At 41.8% G+C, this 15,708-nt stretch overlaps 1 protein-coding gene across 1 annotated transcript in view; it reads right to left on the bottom strand.

Annotated features, from left to right (window-relative positions):
* gnl1 (guanine nucleotide binding protein-like 1) overlaps nt 1-15,641 on the bottom strand; it is a 21,053-nt gene extending 5,412 nt beyond the window's left edge. The window contains exons 1-8 of the mRNA XM_063198853.1: nt 15,103-15,641; nt 8,846-8,993; nt 7,776-7,912; nt 7,073-7,224; nt 4,770-4,841; nt 4,298-4,490; nt 3,727-3,825; nt 2,441-2,623 (exon numbers count right to left, since the gene is read on the bottom strand). Of these exons, the coding sequence (XP_063054923.1) occupies nt 2,441-2,623; nt 3,727-3,825; nt 4,298-4,490; nt 4,770-4,841; nt 7,073-7,224; nt 7,776-7,912; nt 8,846-8,993; nt 15,103-15,175 (1,057 nt within the window). The 5' untranslated portion in view covers nt 15,176-15,641. The remainder of the gene's footprint in view (nt 1-2,440; nt 2,624-3,726; nt 3,826-4,297; nt 4,491-4,769; nt 4,842-7,072; nt 7,225-7,775; nt 7,913-8,845; nt 8,994-15,102) is intronic.
* Nucleotides 15,642-15,708: the final 67 nt, after the last annotated feature.

Raw genomic sequence — 15,708 nt, 5'->3', positions numbered from 1 at the left:
AAGTTATGTTTTGATGCGAAGCAGGTACAAACAACGGTTTCTGGCAGAAAACAGTGGTGTGTACGTTTTAGGTCTATGCCACTTACACCTGCTTCAGATGCATTGAATAGACAGTGTCTGAAGTCATGTGAAAAAGGCCCCTTGTCAGATTCAGAATGAAGCAGAGCAGAGTTCAAGAGGAGGTTCAGAGCTAACAGTTGGCCAGAAAACAAACCTTGCCATGGGCTCCATTCTATCTCTCTTTGAAAAAAAAAAAAAAAAAAAAAAAACTTGGGCTAGGGCTTTTTTGCCTTCACTTGAAGGACAGCCGGAGACGGCGACAGGAAGCGAGTGGGAGAGATGGGGGAGAAATCGGCAAATGACCCGAGCCGGAGTCGAACCTGGGTCACCAGCGTAGTAACCCAGTGCCCTACCATTAGGCCATGGTAGGGCCACCATGGGCTCCATTCTCAAGTACTGTAGAACAATTACATTATCAAAGTCTCTTGAGACTCGTTTCCTGGGTGTTTAGAAAAAGCGTGTAGCTCATCACTTTAATGTGAGCCGTGCAAACCCACTATTGTGCACGTTGTCAAGTTTTTCTGACAGTGCTATATGTGGAAGCACACATATGATTACAGTGTCTGCTGCCGTCTTGGCTCTCTTGTCTCCAGTCACGTCTAGAAGGCGTGATGTCTCTCTGCTCTCATAAGTCTAGACCAGGGATTCTTAACCATAGAGCGGCACTGTATACATTAAACTGAAGACACTCGAGACAGCGTGCGTCTTTCCCACTTAAGATGACCACACATTGAGCTCGAAAGTCCCGCCCCTTAGTTCCGCATTTCACGGGACCTAAGCTGACCATCTAACAACATGGTAGCGTGTAAATATCTTCCGATCACAGTCGTTATATGCGCTGGGCTCCAAATATGCTGTTTAAGAGGCTAGATAAAGATTATTCATGCAGAAGCATCAATGTTTTGTTCCGAGGCCGTTTGCATGAAAAATGTGAAGAAACACAGCTTTCTAAAAAGTTTGGGGGTTCGTACGAAAAATTAAAAAAAAATATCAGAAACAACATATGTGGAGCTCGTGGCACAACTCGAAGGGGAACGAAATATCATTTTAATACCGCCATTGGATTACATGCTACGATTTTCGGCTAACAACGCCGTTGAGGTCCCATGAAATCGGGGGAAGTGACGTCACTTTCGAGCTCTATTGCTGTTTTTTTTTTTTTATTAGTGGGAGATACATCAAGAACAAGATGCCAATACACTTCGCCGTACATCAATGGAGAATGACAAATTACCAAACGGCATCCAGCGCATTTGCAGATGTCTTCTGACTCTTGATCTCCTCACGTTTTAGTAAGAAAATAAGGGATTCAAACACTACTCAAAATGTTCAGTGTACTGATCAAGCAAATCCTTTATCCCTGCCTAAATACCCCGAAAAATCCTTTTCTTTCGCAAACAATGCATGGTGTTGAAAAGCTTTCAGTTTTTGACACAGTGCCTTAAGACCGTACAATTTCTATTCTCACCTCGCATTTGCCCATCACTAAGAAGTGTCTTGGATCAACAGTCAGCAGATTCATCACAAATCTCAAACGCAGAGTGGTCACAAATGTCAATTTAGAGAAACAATGTGTGACTGGCTCAATGTGTGAATGGCACTAGCTTGTTCACCCCTTAACATTCCTTAAGGATTTGCAAGAGGGAACGACTGAAAAATACACTGCCTTTACACTAGACTCACTGTGTGCTGGATTTGGTCTCTTTGAAGTGAACTTTCTGAAGTTTTATTTTGTTTTTATCAGAATCACTGTTAAAAGTTCTGATCAAAATCTGTTCATATTGCAAAGCAGGAAAAAACATGTACAGGATTACAGTATACAGTACTGTAAAAAATTAAGTGTTTGCAATGTTTTTGTTCAAAACACTGCATAATACCTACAGTAGACTATTCACTGCAGAGTACCACAACAATACTACAGTAAAACAGTAAACATATGATAAAAGTGTGATATTTGATGGGACCCAGGCCACTCTGCACTGATAAAAAAGGGGCCTGAACAACAAAAAGGTTAAGATTCCCTGGTTTAGACTCAGCAACAACCCAGCAGAGGAGACTACTTTACTGCTGCTTTTTTGTAGTAAGTGTACCAAAGCAAAACCCTGATTGTTCAACAGTACTGACAATTGTGTGAAAGTTGTTCAATTCCACCCACTGAAAAATGACCTTGTAGAAGTGAGTGTCCATCAGCTCATCAGCAATAAAGGCCCACACACCAATAATGGAACGAGTCCCCTTCATCAAGGTTCAATTTACAGAGAGAGCACCTTGCAATGGTGGCACATTTATGACGGACAACCTGACTCAAATGTATCAGCAAAACCATTTGGAAGTGTTTATCAGGGCACAGAAAGATACTTAGAGTAGTTGATTATTGTACCTATGCAGCCCAGTGTAAGCACGCCATCCTTGTAGAGCTCCTGTGACGGGTTGTTCATCTCCATGGCTACGTCGCTGTGGTGCTCCATCAGCACCGACTCCCCATCTTCTGTCTGCTCCCAGTCGCTACTGCCCACCGCCGCAGCATCCTTCTGGATCTTCTGCTCCCAGCTGCTCAGGTCCACTAGAAAATTAGCACATTAAAAAAATTATTAAATATTTTTATAACTTTATTTAGTAGTAGGACATTTTTTACTTTATTTAGACAGGACAGTGAAGAGTGGGACAGGAAGCGAATTGGGAAAAAGGCGGGGAGGGGTCTGCAAAGGACCCGGGCCGGGAATCGAACCCGGGTCAGCCGCATGGCAGGCGAGTGCCCTACCAGTTGGCCACAGCAGGGCAAAGCACATTATATTTTTTATTTTTTTGGTGGGCAGGATGCGAGTGGGAGAGAGAGACGTGGGAGGATCAGGAAATGACCTCGGGTCGGAAATCGAACCCGGGTCGGCCGCATAGCAGTCCAGTGCCCAGCCAAATAAGCCACGGCTGGACCATTAGCACATCACACAGACATGATGACATTGCATTGTATTGCATCACACATGTTTTTATGTGCGTCTATCTTTTGTGTTTTTCAGAACTACTTGTCTGAGTGACTTTCCTGTTTGAGATAGCAGCCTTTAGCAAAGCATGGATCACAGATGTTGATAAGCTCAATTTTCCGATATTGTTCAGTTTTTAGCAGCCGCACACGTGTTAGTGACCTTTGTACATGCATAGTAGAAAATATAAAAATGTTCTGATTCCAAATAAATTTGCAGTCAGATAAGAAGGACTCATAGAAGCATAGTATTAAGAAGACCAAAATCTTTCAACTCACTAACAGACAAATGTTCTTTTTTCCCCCTTGCGGTGCGTGTAAAGTGGTGCAGCACGGCCACAAATAAAGATGTGCAAAAAGCCTCCAGTGAGGTGACATCTGTTAACAAGTTTTTTGGGTAAACAGAACTTGTCGCCTACACAACAAATCGGTCTTAAAAGTCATCGCTTCCAACACTCCAGCAAAAACCGCAGCTGCATTTCCCATCTGCATATTACCACGTACGGTAAGTTAATTATTTCTGTGCAATCTTGTGTAACTACCAGAGGTACCGAAACACCTCTGCAGCAACACAGCTGAGCTAAAACCCAGACAATCCAGCAATCGCTTCACTGGCGGGCCAGAGGGCTGCTGTGTTTTGGGTCTGTGTGTTTGAAGCTTGAAGCGGCATCCCAGGTCGGTCTCACCTCGTCCTGCTGTGATCTCCTGGCAGGCCTTCATGATGTGGATGGGGCCCCCCGCTCGGCCCCAGTGGCCCTTCCTCTTCATCCGCTTCTTCTGAAGGACTGCCAACACACACAGGCTCATGTCAGAGGCTCATGTCAGGTAGTAGTCAGGCATCAACATTACCACTCTTTTTTTTTTTTTTTTACTTTATGTAACACAAACTTTACGCAACACCAGCCACTCACTACACCACAGATACATCAACATTACTCTTAATTTAGTTTACTTTAAAAGTAAAGATAAAAATATAATTGTTTTGATTAGTCTTCTTTTGCTACAAGATATTGTATAGACATTACTCTCTTTTTTCCACCAAAGAAATATTCATCAAGGGTCTCTGATTTTTATTTTAAATATCTTTCTCTCCCTCTCTTTATTGTGGGTCTTCAACATTTAATCTCAACTTCAGCAGTATGTATTAACAAATGATAACAGTATACAACAAATACATGGTTTCAAATGAGATTAACAAAGGCAACGTAGGGTATCCAGCTTAACACAATAACCCATGGCAGTCTGTGTAGTATGTACCTGTGCTATAGGGCTGTCCAGGGTGGGAGGTGAAGCAGACGCAGTGCAGGTTGGGGAAGTGCGCGTGCAGGTAGTGTTTCCATGCCAGCACCAGCGGGGCAGGACACAGGTCTGCTTTGTTCAGGACCAGCACTACCTGTTTCTGGAGCTCGCCCGTGATGTAGTGATACAGGGTCGGGGGGAACTGTAACACCTGAACACGGAAGAGACAAGTTTTTTTTTTTTTTTCTGGGAGTATGTCTCCATCTGGTGGTTGATTTAGATATGGCATGCAGATATGTGATGTACATGTACTTATGTTATTCCATACAACATTTGTTTATGCATTCATTTGATTTCTGTACTCATTTTTTACCGGCAATTAAAAAACCCTTTAGCTCCATCATTCATACTCCACATCTGTGTTTTCCTGCAAAAATATAATTCAGACAATAAGAATAAACTTAAGACATGAAATGAAACCTATTTTTACCGGGTGCCTGATGTCCACAATCAGTAAGATGACATCGGACATCTCCAGGACCCTCCATAGCTGCCGCCATGTCTGGAGAGAGAGAGAGAGAGAGAGAGAGAGAGAGAGAGAGAGAGAGAGAGAGAGAGAGAGAGAGAGAGAGAGAGAGAGAGAGAGAGAGAGAGAGAGAGAGAGAGAGAGAGAGAGAGAGAATATAAACAAACTAGTTGTAGCAGGAAAGGAGAGATCAGAGATCTGTATCTCCTCTGTGCTCAAACCATTTACCAGCTTTACTACTACTACATATATGTGTGCATTACAAACTGCCTGATGTGATTTCATAGTATAGTAGTATACAGTAAGCCATGTTTCACACTTTTCGACATCACAGTCATTCATCCAATACCATCTTGTTTCCATTTTGTGACAAAAAATAAAAGGGTGAATTAATTCATTTTTACATCAGAGCTTCGTAACCTACCCAGGACCCCTCCGCAACCCACTTTTGGGTCCCGACCCACCAGTTAAGAAAAACTGCCATACACAACGTACTGTACACATACTGTAGGTCATGAGAGACAGAAAGGTGACGGTAGCGGGAGGGTGCTACTGTAGCAGAGAGAATGGAAAAATGTAAAACCTTTGACTTTGGTGTTTATCAGCAAGACTGAAAGGGCTGCACAGGTGCTGGCTTGCAATCACAAGTATTTACATATCTCTCCTCTGGGGCTAGAGCTGATGCTGATGGAACTGCATTCCTGAGTAAACTACCTCCTCACCCTCCCACACCTGCCATTTTTTTTAAACAGCCACGATGCCGTTTTGCGGCATCTCACGTTCATTTTTGTGTGCATGTGCCCCTGAGCGCTTCTCAAGAACTTTTTGCTAAGAGCTAAGACGCCAAGAAGGGCTGTCACAATAACAAATTTTGCCAGGTGATTAATTGGCCAAGAAATTATTGCAATAAACGATAATATTAACAAACAATATAATGACAATGGGATGAAAATGCAAATACACCCTTTCTAATTTTGAAAGCGTCGCGGCAGGGGGTGCTAGACAGTTAGGTAAATAGATAGATGGATAAATAGACAAGGCAGACAGACTGAGAATCAAAAGCACACCAACGTTTAAGTGTCATTGTGCTGAGTGAAATGCGCCCATCGCTGTTTATTTGTCTTGGGTAGAGAAAGAGAGAGTGAGCAGGAAAACAAAGCAGCGCGCAAATATAACTTATCGTGGCCAAAAAAGGCCATCATGCTTGTAAAAACGTATTGAACGATATACTGCCTTATTGAATATTGTGACGGCCCTAACGCAGCTCTCAGACGTTTTCTGCATCTCACCTTAACCTTTGTGTGCCCCATAGCTCTCCCCAAGGACCTCTAGCTGCTTGGGGCTCATTATCTATGCCATGTTTGTCCTTTGGAGAGATCAAATTAATGCAGTGAAAGGTACACTCAGAGGACATGACCTCAAACACAGGCCAATGTTTTAAATATTTACAGAATGAATCGTGGTAGCATTAACAGCATTTGTGTGTGCTTTTTCTCTTCTCCCATGGAGATATTGAATACAAGAGAGGGGGGGTATTAGTCAGGGCTGGATTAATGGACCTAGATATGGCTGCAGCCAGGAAGGGGGGGGGTGCTGATTGGTCAAATGTGAAAAATTGCAGAATTACGACAGATGAATTCATGTCATGTTGACAAGAGTTGGTAGATGCTATCCTTAATGACGAATGTTGCGAAAGCAACCTGTTGCAACGTGTAGCCTAGCCCTTTGAGGAGTAACCACACAAATACACCGGCCGCGACCTGAGCGAGGCGAGCGACGGAAGTAATTGACTTTGTATTGAGTTGCGTGACAAAAGCGATTCGGGCGACTAGAGGCGATTCGTGCGACAAGAGCAACAGTTTGTAGTTGAACTCCTGGGAATATTATGCAAATTAGATATGGCAACAGCCGCCACAGCCAATGGGAATGTTGGAATGCTTCCATTCTGCTTTTAACTGACATACTTTAGTCGCTTCAATCACTCGTATCGCTCTTGCTGCACAGAAGCGATTCTCTGTCCCTTGAATCTTGTCGCGGCTGGTCTATTCACCTGGTAAGGATTTCCCCCAGTTCTTCTAGAATTTTACTGGAACACTCTACAGATCCCATAGAAGTCTGTGTTAAAAATCTCGCAAAGTCCTTATGACATCATGATGAGAACTCAACATTTTGGCAAACTTCTAAACATCTAATATTTATGATGGTACTCCTCAAAGGGCTAGGGGCCCCAGGCCATCTTAATCCAGCCCCTGGAAACAGTGCTGTACCTCCAGGTTGTGCTCGAAGTGGCTGAGGGAGCCGATGGGGTTTCGGGAGTGCAGGGCCTCCAGGTACTCGCGAAACGACTTCTCCTCCTTCCTCAGCAGCTCGTCTCGAGACATCCCATAATGCCAGGACGGTCGCCGCGGAAAATCCAGACCTTTTTAATAACACACATGAGAGAAGGTGAAATGGACCCGTTTCATATTGGATGGGGGGCATATTTAGCTGCGCTAATGCTATACAATGTAATGAAATGGAAAAAGAACATTTCTGGGGCAATTTAATAAAAAAGGCAATATAGAAAATCCTATTGGATTACAAAAACACACCAGGGAGGCATACAGTACCAATCAAGCTATTTCACTAGAGCAGTGTTTCTCAAACTTTTTCAGACCGAGGACCACTTTGTCCCCCAATGATCAGGGTCCACCTGTCAAATGAACTGACAGTTGACAAGTGCTAATTAGACACTGCTAATTTCGATGCAGATCACTTACTTTTTATTCACTTTTACAAGCCTGTCTTATTGTGGTGAAAGTAAGACTTCAGCTATGTTTAGCTTTGTAATTAGCCTACTGATAGCTTGTCTTGGAAAAGTAGAAATCCCCTTGCGGACCACCTGAGCTCTGTCGCAGACCACCAGTGGTCCCTGGACCCCACTTTGAGAATCACTGCACAAGAGAAAAACAGGGATGTCTTGGAGCGAACCTTTCTCCTCAGGATAGATGTCATTTATATCAGCTTCCATGTCCTGATCAGCAGCAGGTTCCAGAACTTTCTCTCTGGCTATCTTCTTTCGCCTTTCCACCTCATCGCGACTCTCCCTCTCAAAGTGCAATCGAAATCTGAAGGTGAAAAGAACAGAGGAAAGAACATACTTGTTACAGATTCTAGCAGAAAATAGGTATTGTACGTAGCTGTCAATATAATTAACTTTGGTGGGAACAAAATTGTTTTGGAAAAGCTGTCTACCTCAGAAGCGCAAGTGTACTGAAATCATACTGTATATGTGACAACATAACCATGACAACATAACCATGACAACATAACATAGCCGTGGCCTAGTGGTGAGGGAGTTGCTCTTTCAATCTGGGGGTTGTAGGTTTGAATACCACCCTAACCTCTCTCTACACCTGCATCCATGGCTGAAGTGTCCTTGAGCAAGGCACCTAACTCCAAACATTGCTCCAGGAACTGTAACCAATATGGAGGGAAAAAAGCATCAGCTAAGTGTAATGTAATGCAACATAACTCATTGGTAACTCAGCATAAGCAAACTGTTGTCATTTTGTTTTCATTTCATTTCATGAACATGAAATTATCTTGGAGGGAGACAGTTAACATGGTTATTTTGGAAGACAAAGTAGCCTGTTAATTTCATCATCCTACAGTAAAATGAATATTAAAGGGGTATGCCACTATTTTGGGGCTTAATACAGTTAAAATCGTTGGCTGGGGTTTATAAAGGTGGTAAAGTGTCTTATTTTTCATGTTAAGCATTGTCTTGCTGTAAGACCAGTTAAGAGAGGGAATATGTCGCTAAGCTAGTGAAAGTCAATGTATCCGTGTAGCATTGTAGCATGCTACACGGATTCATTGACTTTCACTAGCTTAGTGACATGCTCCCTCTTTTAACTTGTCTTAAAGCAAGACAACGCTTAACATGAAAAATAAGACACTTTACCACCTTTATAAACCCTGGCCAACGATTTGAACTGTATTAAACCCCAAAATAGTGGAATACCCCTTTAATGAAGACACACTCCCGATGCCCTTACCTGTTGGGGTCGTATCGGCCATCCCTGGTGGAAGGCTGCTGGTTGATTCTCCTCACGTCTGTGGTTTCACTGTCCGACGTGTCAGACTGGCGCTCTGTGCCTCTCTCTGCACTGGCATTTCGACTGCTAGGCCCTGAGCCAGTGTCCCCTTCATACAAGAGAGTGTTCATTTACACACAGTTATTAATTACCATAACATAAATTACATTACAGTAAGCTGACACTTTTATGTTGTATGTTATATACAGGCTTGTATGCCTTTAATAGACAGAACAGTGTGAGATGAGAGAGAGATGGGGTGGATGAGTGAAATCGAAATTAGTCGAACCCATGTCCCTGGCCACAGCTGCCTGAGCCAGGACCAAAGGCCTGACGCTTTTATTTTACTGGGATTGACCACACACATTCTTCTTACTGGTAAACAGGGCTCCTTTCATCACCCGCCAAGATGGCTAGTAGATTTTAATCTTACTAGCCAAACACACTCACTAATGGGTCAAAGTGGCTTGTAAGTCTGTGTTTTCTACCAGCCAGATTTAAAATTCACCAGCAATTGGCTGGTGTTAATTTAGATCCCTACTGGTAAAGGTGGACTATGAACCTGGAAGTCTGATCCCAATCCCTACTCCCATAAGGCCAGCTGCCCCCACCACACCATCGTATTACGACTAATGTGGCAAAGAATTGAGATTAGCGGTTTAGACAAAACCAGTAAGTCATCTTATGAGTCGAAGTGCACAAATAACTTGGATCACTGGGGCATAGTACCGTCTAGCCTAGGTCTGTCATGTGAATGCCCACTGTAATTTTTCATTCAGTTTCACATGATATTCTATTAGCATGGTCTTATTGTTAATTTCTAATCAAAGTCACAAACAAAAGAGGAGATATAGCAATGGCAAAAAGTGTGTGGAAATACAAAGCACAGTAAAACACAAAATACAAGCCATGAAGAGTACACCAATTTAACGTGAGGGGTAATGCGGGATATGCAGCAGGAGGGAGGACAACATTTTGCAAGGTGTTATGGATAGGTTGAGTTCATGTTGAGTTTGTATGCTATGAAGGGAAGAGATGTTCTCTCGAAGAGAAGTTGACAGTTGTAATCTTGCTTTTCTCCAATCTTACTAGTCTAAACGATTTTTAGCATTCCGAGTTGGCTTAACAATAAAAGCCTCAAGGAGGCCACATATTTTCATCCAGAATCAACGACAGATTCTGCATTTGAATTGATGGCAACCTTCTCATGGTTACATAATGAACTCATGAGTCTGCGCACTACTAGTCCACTAACTAACAACAGTGCAGCATCTCACAGACACAGAGAGCATGCATAACGTGAAATGCATTCTTCAACCCCAAGATACTACTTCTTTTGTATTTATCATTTAATTTTAGACTCCAGTCAAATCACGGGTTGAATAATCAGTAGATGTTCCCTTATCAAAAAATCCTTAAGGAATCCAGTAAGGTAAATCCTGTAGGATCTCTATCAGATTTTGGAACCAAAATCCTACAGGAATCCTATTGGAATCCAGAAGGCAGAATCCTACAGGATTCCTTTAGGATTTCAATGTTCCTATAGGATTATTTGTTCCAAAATCTGATAGAAATCCAATAGGATTCTGATGGGATAATTCCTATAGGATTTATATTCCTATAGGATTTATTCTTATAGGATTTATATTCCTATAGGAAATATTCTTACAGGATTTCTATTCCTATAGGATTTGTATTCTGTGGGATTTATTATAATAGGATTTTAAAACATAGTTCACATAAACATAAAGCAAAAAAACAACACAGCAAATGAAATGGTCATATGCGAAATATATTTATTATTTCATTATTTGATCATTGTGTGGGTGTCATTTTTGCCTCATCTGAACAGTCCTGTGCCATTGCTTGCTTGATCATTGAAGTGTCCACATCAAATTTGTTTGTGAAGTAGTCTGAAAAAACAAACAAACAAACATACAGAGCAGACCAACACATGGAAAATTAAGACATGAGAAAATACATAGGCCTACTGAACAGACTTTAAAACTCTATTGAGAATCTGTGGCATGTGCGGGAGAGGGTTTTTTGTGTTGTTGAAAACAATGAGTGTAGCGGATGGAAATCTTGTGAGATTGTCAGACATTTACAGTGCATCCCGTAGGCTAAGTAATTCACATGTTTTGAGTGTCATGGGAAAAGCTACCTGTTTGTACTTTTGCACATAATTTTTTTTTGTCATAATGGGGTGTTGTGTGTACAATTTTGAGTAAAAGAAAGGCAAGCTGAGAAAGGAATTGAATCCATTGTGAATAAGGCTGTAACATAACAATGTGTGGAAAAAGTGAAGTGCTGACAGTACTTGCTGGATGTACTGTATAAAAACTATTTTTTGTCTGAGAACTTTGCTGTTTATGTAAGCAAGGTATTGTAGTGAAAAGGTACTCACTTATGAGGTTTTTTTTGTTGAATTTTACTGGTGGTTTACTTTTCCGGTATATGAGTGCATGGCTAGGACCTGCCTTCCAAAAACTGCCAACATATGGTCTGTCCCCCTCCTGGGGTCACTTCTTGTGGTTGTCTGTGATCTCTGTTGTCGGGCCTACTTGAACCTAAAACAAAACCAAAGCACAGGAAGAGAATAGTTACACTAATTTTAATGAACACCAAAACATACTCTTGGCAGAGTTGTGATTACCTCATTCACTCTTTTTTTTTCTTTCTTAAAGCCCATAGACTCTTAAGTTTTAACTCCAAGATGTATTCTAGATGATGAGTGACAGTATAGCAATCATTTCTGAATGTTAAGCAGTCATGCAATAATGCCACCAGGTCACATTTAACTTAATTATGATCTTATGTGTAGTTTTAGACTTACCGTTTTTCTTGCTATTCTCAAGTATTTCCATCTGGCACCAAGAAGGCTGATGTTCCTGTCTGTTTATCTGATTTTGACTTGTAGTGAATTCACTGTGAAAACAAGAGGGACCCATTCAGTGAAGGCAATATGAACTCAGGAGTTGCACTTATATTAAAAGTGATATAACTTACATTATAAAATGATAATGGCGTGGCATCTGGGGTCAGCGGTCCCAGAGCTTATTCTTGCTGCTCCCATTTCCCCTCATTGTAAAGAAAGTATTCAAATATGCCCTATGTTCTAGATGATGAGTGACAGTATAGCAATCATTTCTGAATGTTAAGCAGTCATGCAATAATGCCACCAGGTCACATTTAACTTAATTATGATCTTATGTGTAGTTTTAGACTTACCGTTTTTCTTGCTATTCTCAAGTATTTCCATCTGGCACCAAGAAGGCTGATGTTCCTGTCTGTTTATCTGATTTTGACTTGTAGTGAATTCACTGTGAAAACAAGAGGGACCCATTCAGTGAAGGCAATATGAACTCAGGAGTTGCACTTATATTAAAAGTGATATAACTTACATTATAAAATGATAATGGCGTGGCATCTGGGGTCAGCGGTCCCAGAGCTTATTCTTGCTGCTCCCATTTCCCCTCATTGTAAAGAAAGTATTCAAATATGCCCTATGTTCAACAACTTCATGTAGCCACATTTCGAACGTGCGACCTCGTCAACTACAACGGTTCGGCAATGGGAGACACAGTACGATACCGCTGGGCCAAGAGACTAGTCTCTCGGCCCAACGGCACGAGACTGTATGAGGCTATCGGAGGGAGGTTTACCAACGTTCCACGCCAACTCTGTGCTAGTTAGCCTCCGTTACACAATGCTCATGTTGATGGGGGTATAACTACTTACCTACTACACTGGTCTTGCAGACTTCAGAGTACTGTGTCTCCCATTGCCGAACCGTTGTAGTTGACGAGATCGCACGTTCGATCCCCGAGGGGGTGAACAGGTGCAAGATGACCTCCGTCACACCAGGCCATTATCATTTTATCTTACTTCCAGTGTTGGGCAAGTTACTCAAAACAGTAATGCATTACTGATTACATGTTACTGTCTTTTCAAAATAATCCCTTACACTTCACTATTACCATATTTGACATGTAAGGCATTACACTACTTTTGCATTACTTTAGTTACTTTCGCCAAAAGAACTGTAGGCCTAAATATGGATCTGGCAATTTATCACAGTGTAAATCAAGCTCATGAGTCATGACTTTTTCACCTCCCATCCAGGAGGTGTTTTTGGCAGCATTTAGACTAAACTACCAGGTTCAGGAATTGACTCTTTCTGACCCACCACACTGGATAAATCCCACTAAAATCCAGGACATTGCAATGTATTGTAACTTCAGTTATTTAGCATGGTAACTAAGTAAAATGTCAGCTTTTGCCCTGAAATGCCTTACATTGCTGTCTGCATTTCAGCGAAAAGTAATGCATTACAATAATTAATTACTTTTGTAATGCATTACTGTGCCCAACACTGCTCACTTCAAATGTCTAGTGGGAAAATGGAGAGATAACACTGAGGTGGTAAAGGCTGTGATGTGTGCTTGCAGTGGTGCATAGCAAGTTTGACAAAGAATAGATTATCATGATAAACTTACCATAATGTCCTTTCAGTCAGTCATCATGGGCCACTTGAATGGTTTGACAGCCCCAACTCCAGCAGGAAACTTGAGGACGTTACTGCAGAAATAGACCTACATTTTACACTGCGTCAGACTATAAACACACGACCAACATACAATGTGATATTGCAAACCATACAATATAAAACTAAATAAAAACTCACCTGACACCTGCTTGCTGGGTGGCTACGTTTCACACGTTAGCAAACTTGCTAACGGTAAAGTTACGGCAGCACTTCAGAAGTCGGATATCGATTAGTAAACGCGTTGAAGAGGTCCTTGAAGTGACAGTATTACAGGCAAACATTTCGGCAAGTTAATTGAACGTTTTTTTTTTTTTTTTTCTAAATCAAGCCCGAGTTAGCCTACATCTCTAGTCCAAGCTACCTGAAAACGGTTGATATGCGACTGCAACGTCCGGTTTGTTTCCCTTGACAACCAAAATAATTTCAAACTTAGCTGCGCTCGCAGCTGTCTCTGGAATCTTGTAAATCCTATAGGATTTTCTAATCTTATAGGAGACAATGAAAATCCTATTGGAATGTATATAAATCCTATAGGATTTTCGTAGACCTATAGAATCTTATGGGTAAAAACAAAAATCCTATTGGATTTTAGATGAATCCTATTGGATTTTCAGAATCCTATAGGAAAAACAGAAAATCCTAAAGGATTTTTTGATAAGGGTTAGGCCAGGGTTGTACAAGCAGTCATTAAAAACAATGATGCTGGTCTACCGTATACCTGACGTACTTGTATACTGATGAAAAAAATCTATGAAATAAAAGAGAAGTTGCAGCTAGGATAAATCAGTCGGTGAAACGAATAACTGTCAATAATGATATGTGATGCCAAAAGAGTAATCCTGACAGCTAGCGCAAACAAGCTGTTAGTTAGAAGCAGAAATATTCTAGTAAGGGGAGATAGGACGGGTACATAGAAATTAACGGTGAAGATTCGTAACGCAAATATGGCGTCTACCCGCACATCTCCCGCCTTTCTGGTAACAAGAGCCAATGTGCCTGCTGAGCTGCGTTGCCAGTGATCCAATCATCTAGCTGCATCGGCGCACGCGAAATTATGCACATGCTCAGTTGTGAAAAGCCGTTGCTCTCGTGCCGTTATGGAACTACTGCGCCTGCGCTCTGTCAAAAAAACCGTGAGAAAAGTGGCTCAAAAAGCTTTATTTTGACTCGTATGACACAACCAAGTAGTCTAGATTGATCAGTTTTTCACGGTCGTTTCAACCATATGGTTTTCACAACCGCTGGGTTCCCCTCCGTCCTATACTCAGTTTCCCCATTCATTTTTCCCATTGACTCTCAGATCTGGTCTACTTAATCGCGAAATAGCACCCCGGAGGCGTCACCAAGATGGCCGCCATATGTCCCCTCTCATTCTAAAATCTCTCTGTTAGAAGCTAAACACACTAGCTAACAGTTTCTGGCTAACTACCAAGTAATTTGAAAGTGTTTTTCGAAGTGCTGTCATTGCTTTAACTCATATTTATCGTTGGAAAGAAGATACGGACGTGAACTACGAATGCCACTTGATATTTTATAGATGAAGGCGGACGTAGTTGAAGTAAACACATGACATTTCAACAACAACGCATCTATACAAGAGCTAATGTTAACGCTAGCTAATCGTAATTTGGGGTCTGGCGTTATGTGATAGCTGCTGCTGGCTTCTTACCCCTTTTTCTCTCCCTTCGCACCTGGAGCTGCTTTTTCTTCTGTTTGTTACTGAAAGGCTTTTTCCGAGGCATGTTTATGTGGAGATAAACGGGTGCCAGTAGAGCAATGTGCCTGGCTAGTCCTCAGTATTTACATTCGACAAGTTTCTCGACTTCTATCTCGTACCCACACTTTTGACTGACGCCATAGCTGCAGCAGCACGTAAAGAGGAATGTACCAATAGGCCTATACAAAGTTTGACAGAAGAGATGCTACCGTCGAAATATTTACGGCCCTTTGCTGTTATCCAGTGAACTCTAATTATTGGAGGAACGTCTTTCGAAACTAACTGCACCTGACATACTACATGTAACGAAATATTATCTGAACACGCCCCTGCATGACCCTTGGATGGTACACTCTACAGTAGCCTACTCTGCAAATGCTCGTGCCTCGGGGCACTGATACCCCTTTACAGCGGACGTGACTGACACTCCCCCACTGAACTTCAATAGAGCAATCAATACTCCTATAATGAAGTGGTCCCATACTCGCTGCAGACGGCGACATTATGGCACATAAAACAAAACCCAGAAATAAATGCAGAATATTTGATTAAGTTCTT

The sequence above is a fragment of the Engraulis encrasicolus genome, chromosome 5 (assembly GCF_034702125.1).
Source record: "Engraulis encrasicolus isolate BLACKSEA-1 chromosome 5, IST_EnEncr_1.0, whole genome shotgun sequence".
In the NCBI taxonomy this organism is placed as follows: domain Eukaryota; kingdom Metazoa; phylum Chordata; class Actinopteri; order Clupeiformes; family Engraulidae; genus Engraulis; species Engraulis encrasicolus.
The sequence above is the reverse complement of the archived record's forward strand: the minus strand, read 5'-3'. Positions and strand labels throughout refer to the sequence as shown.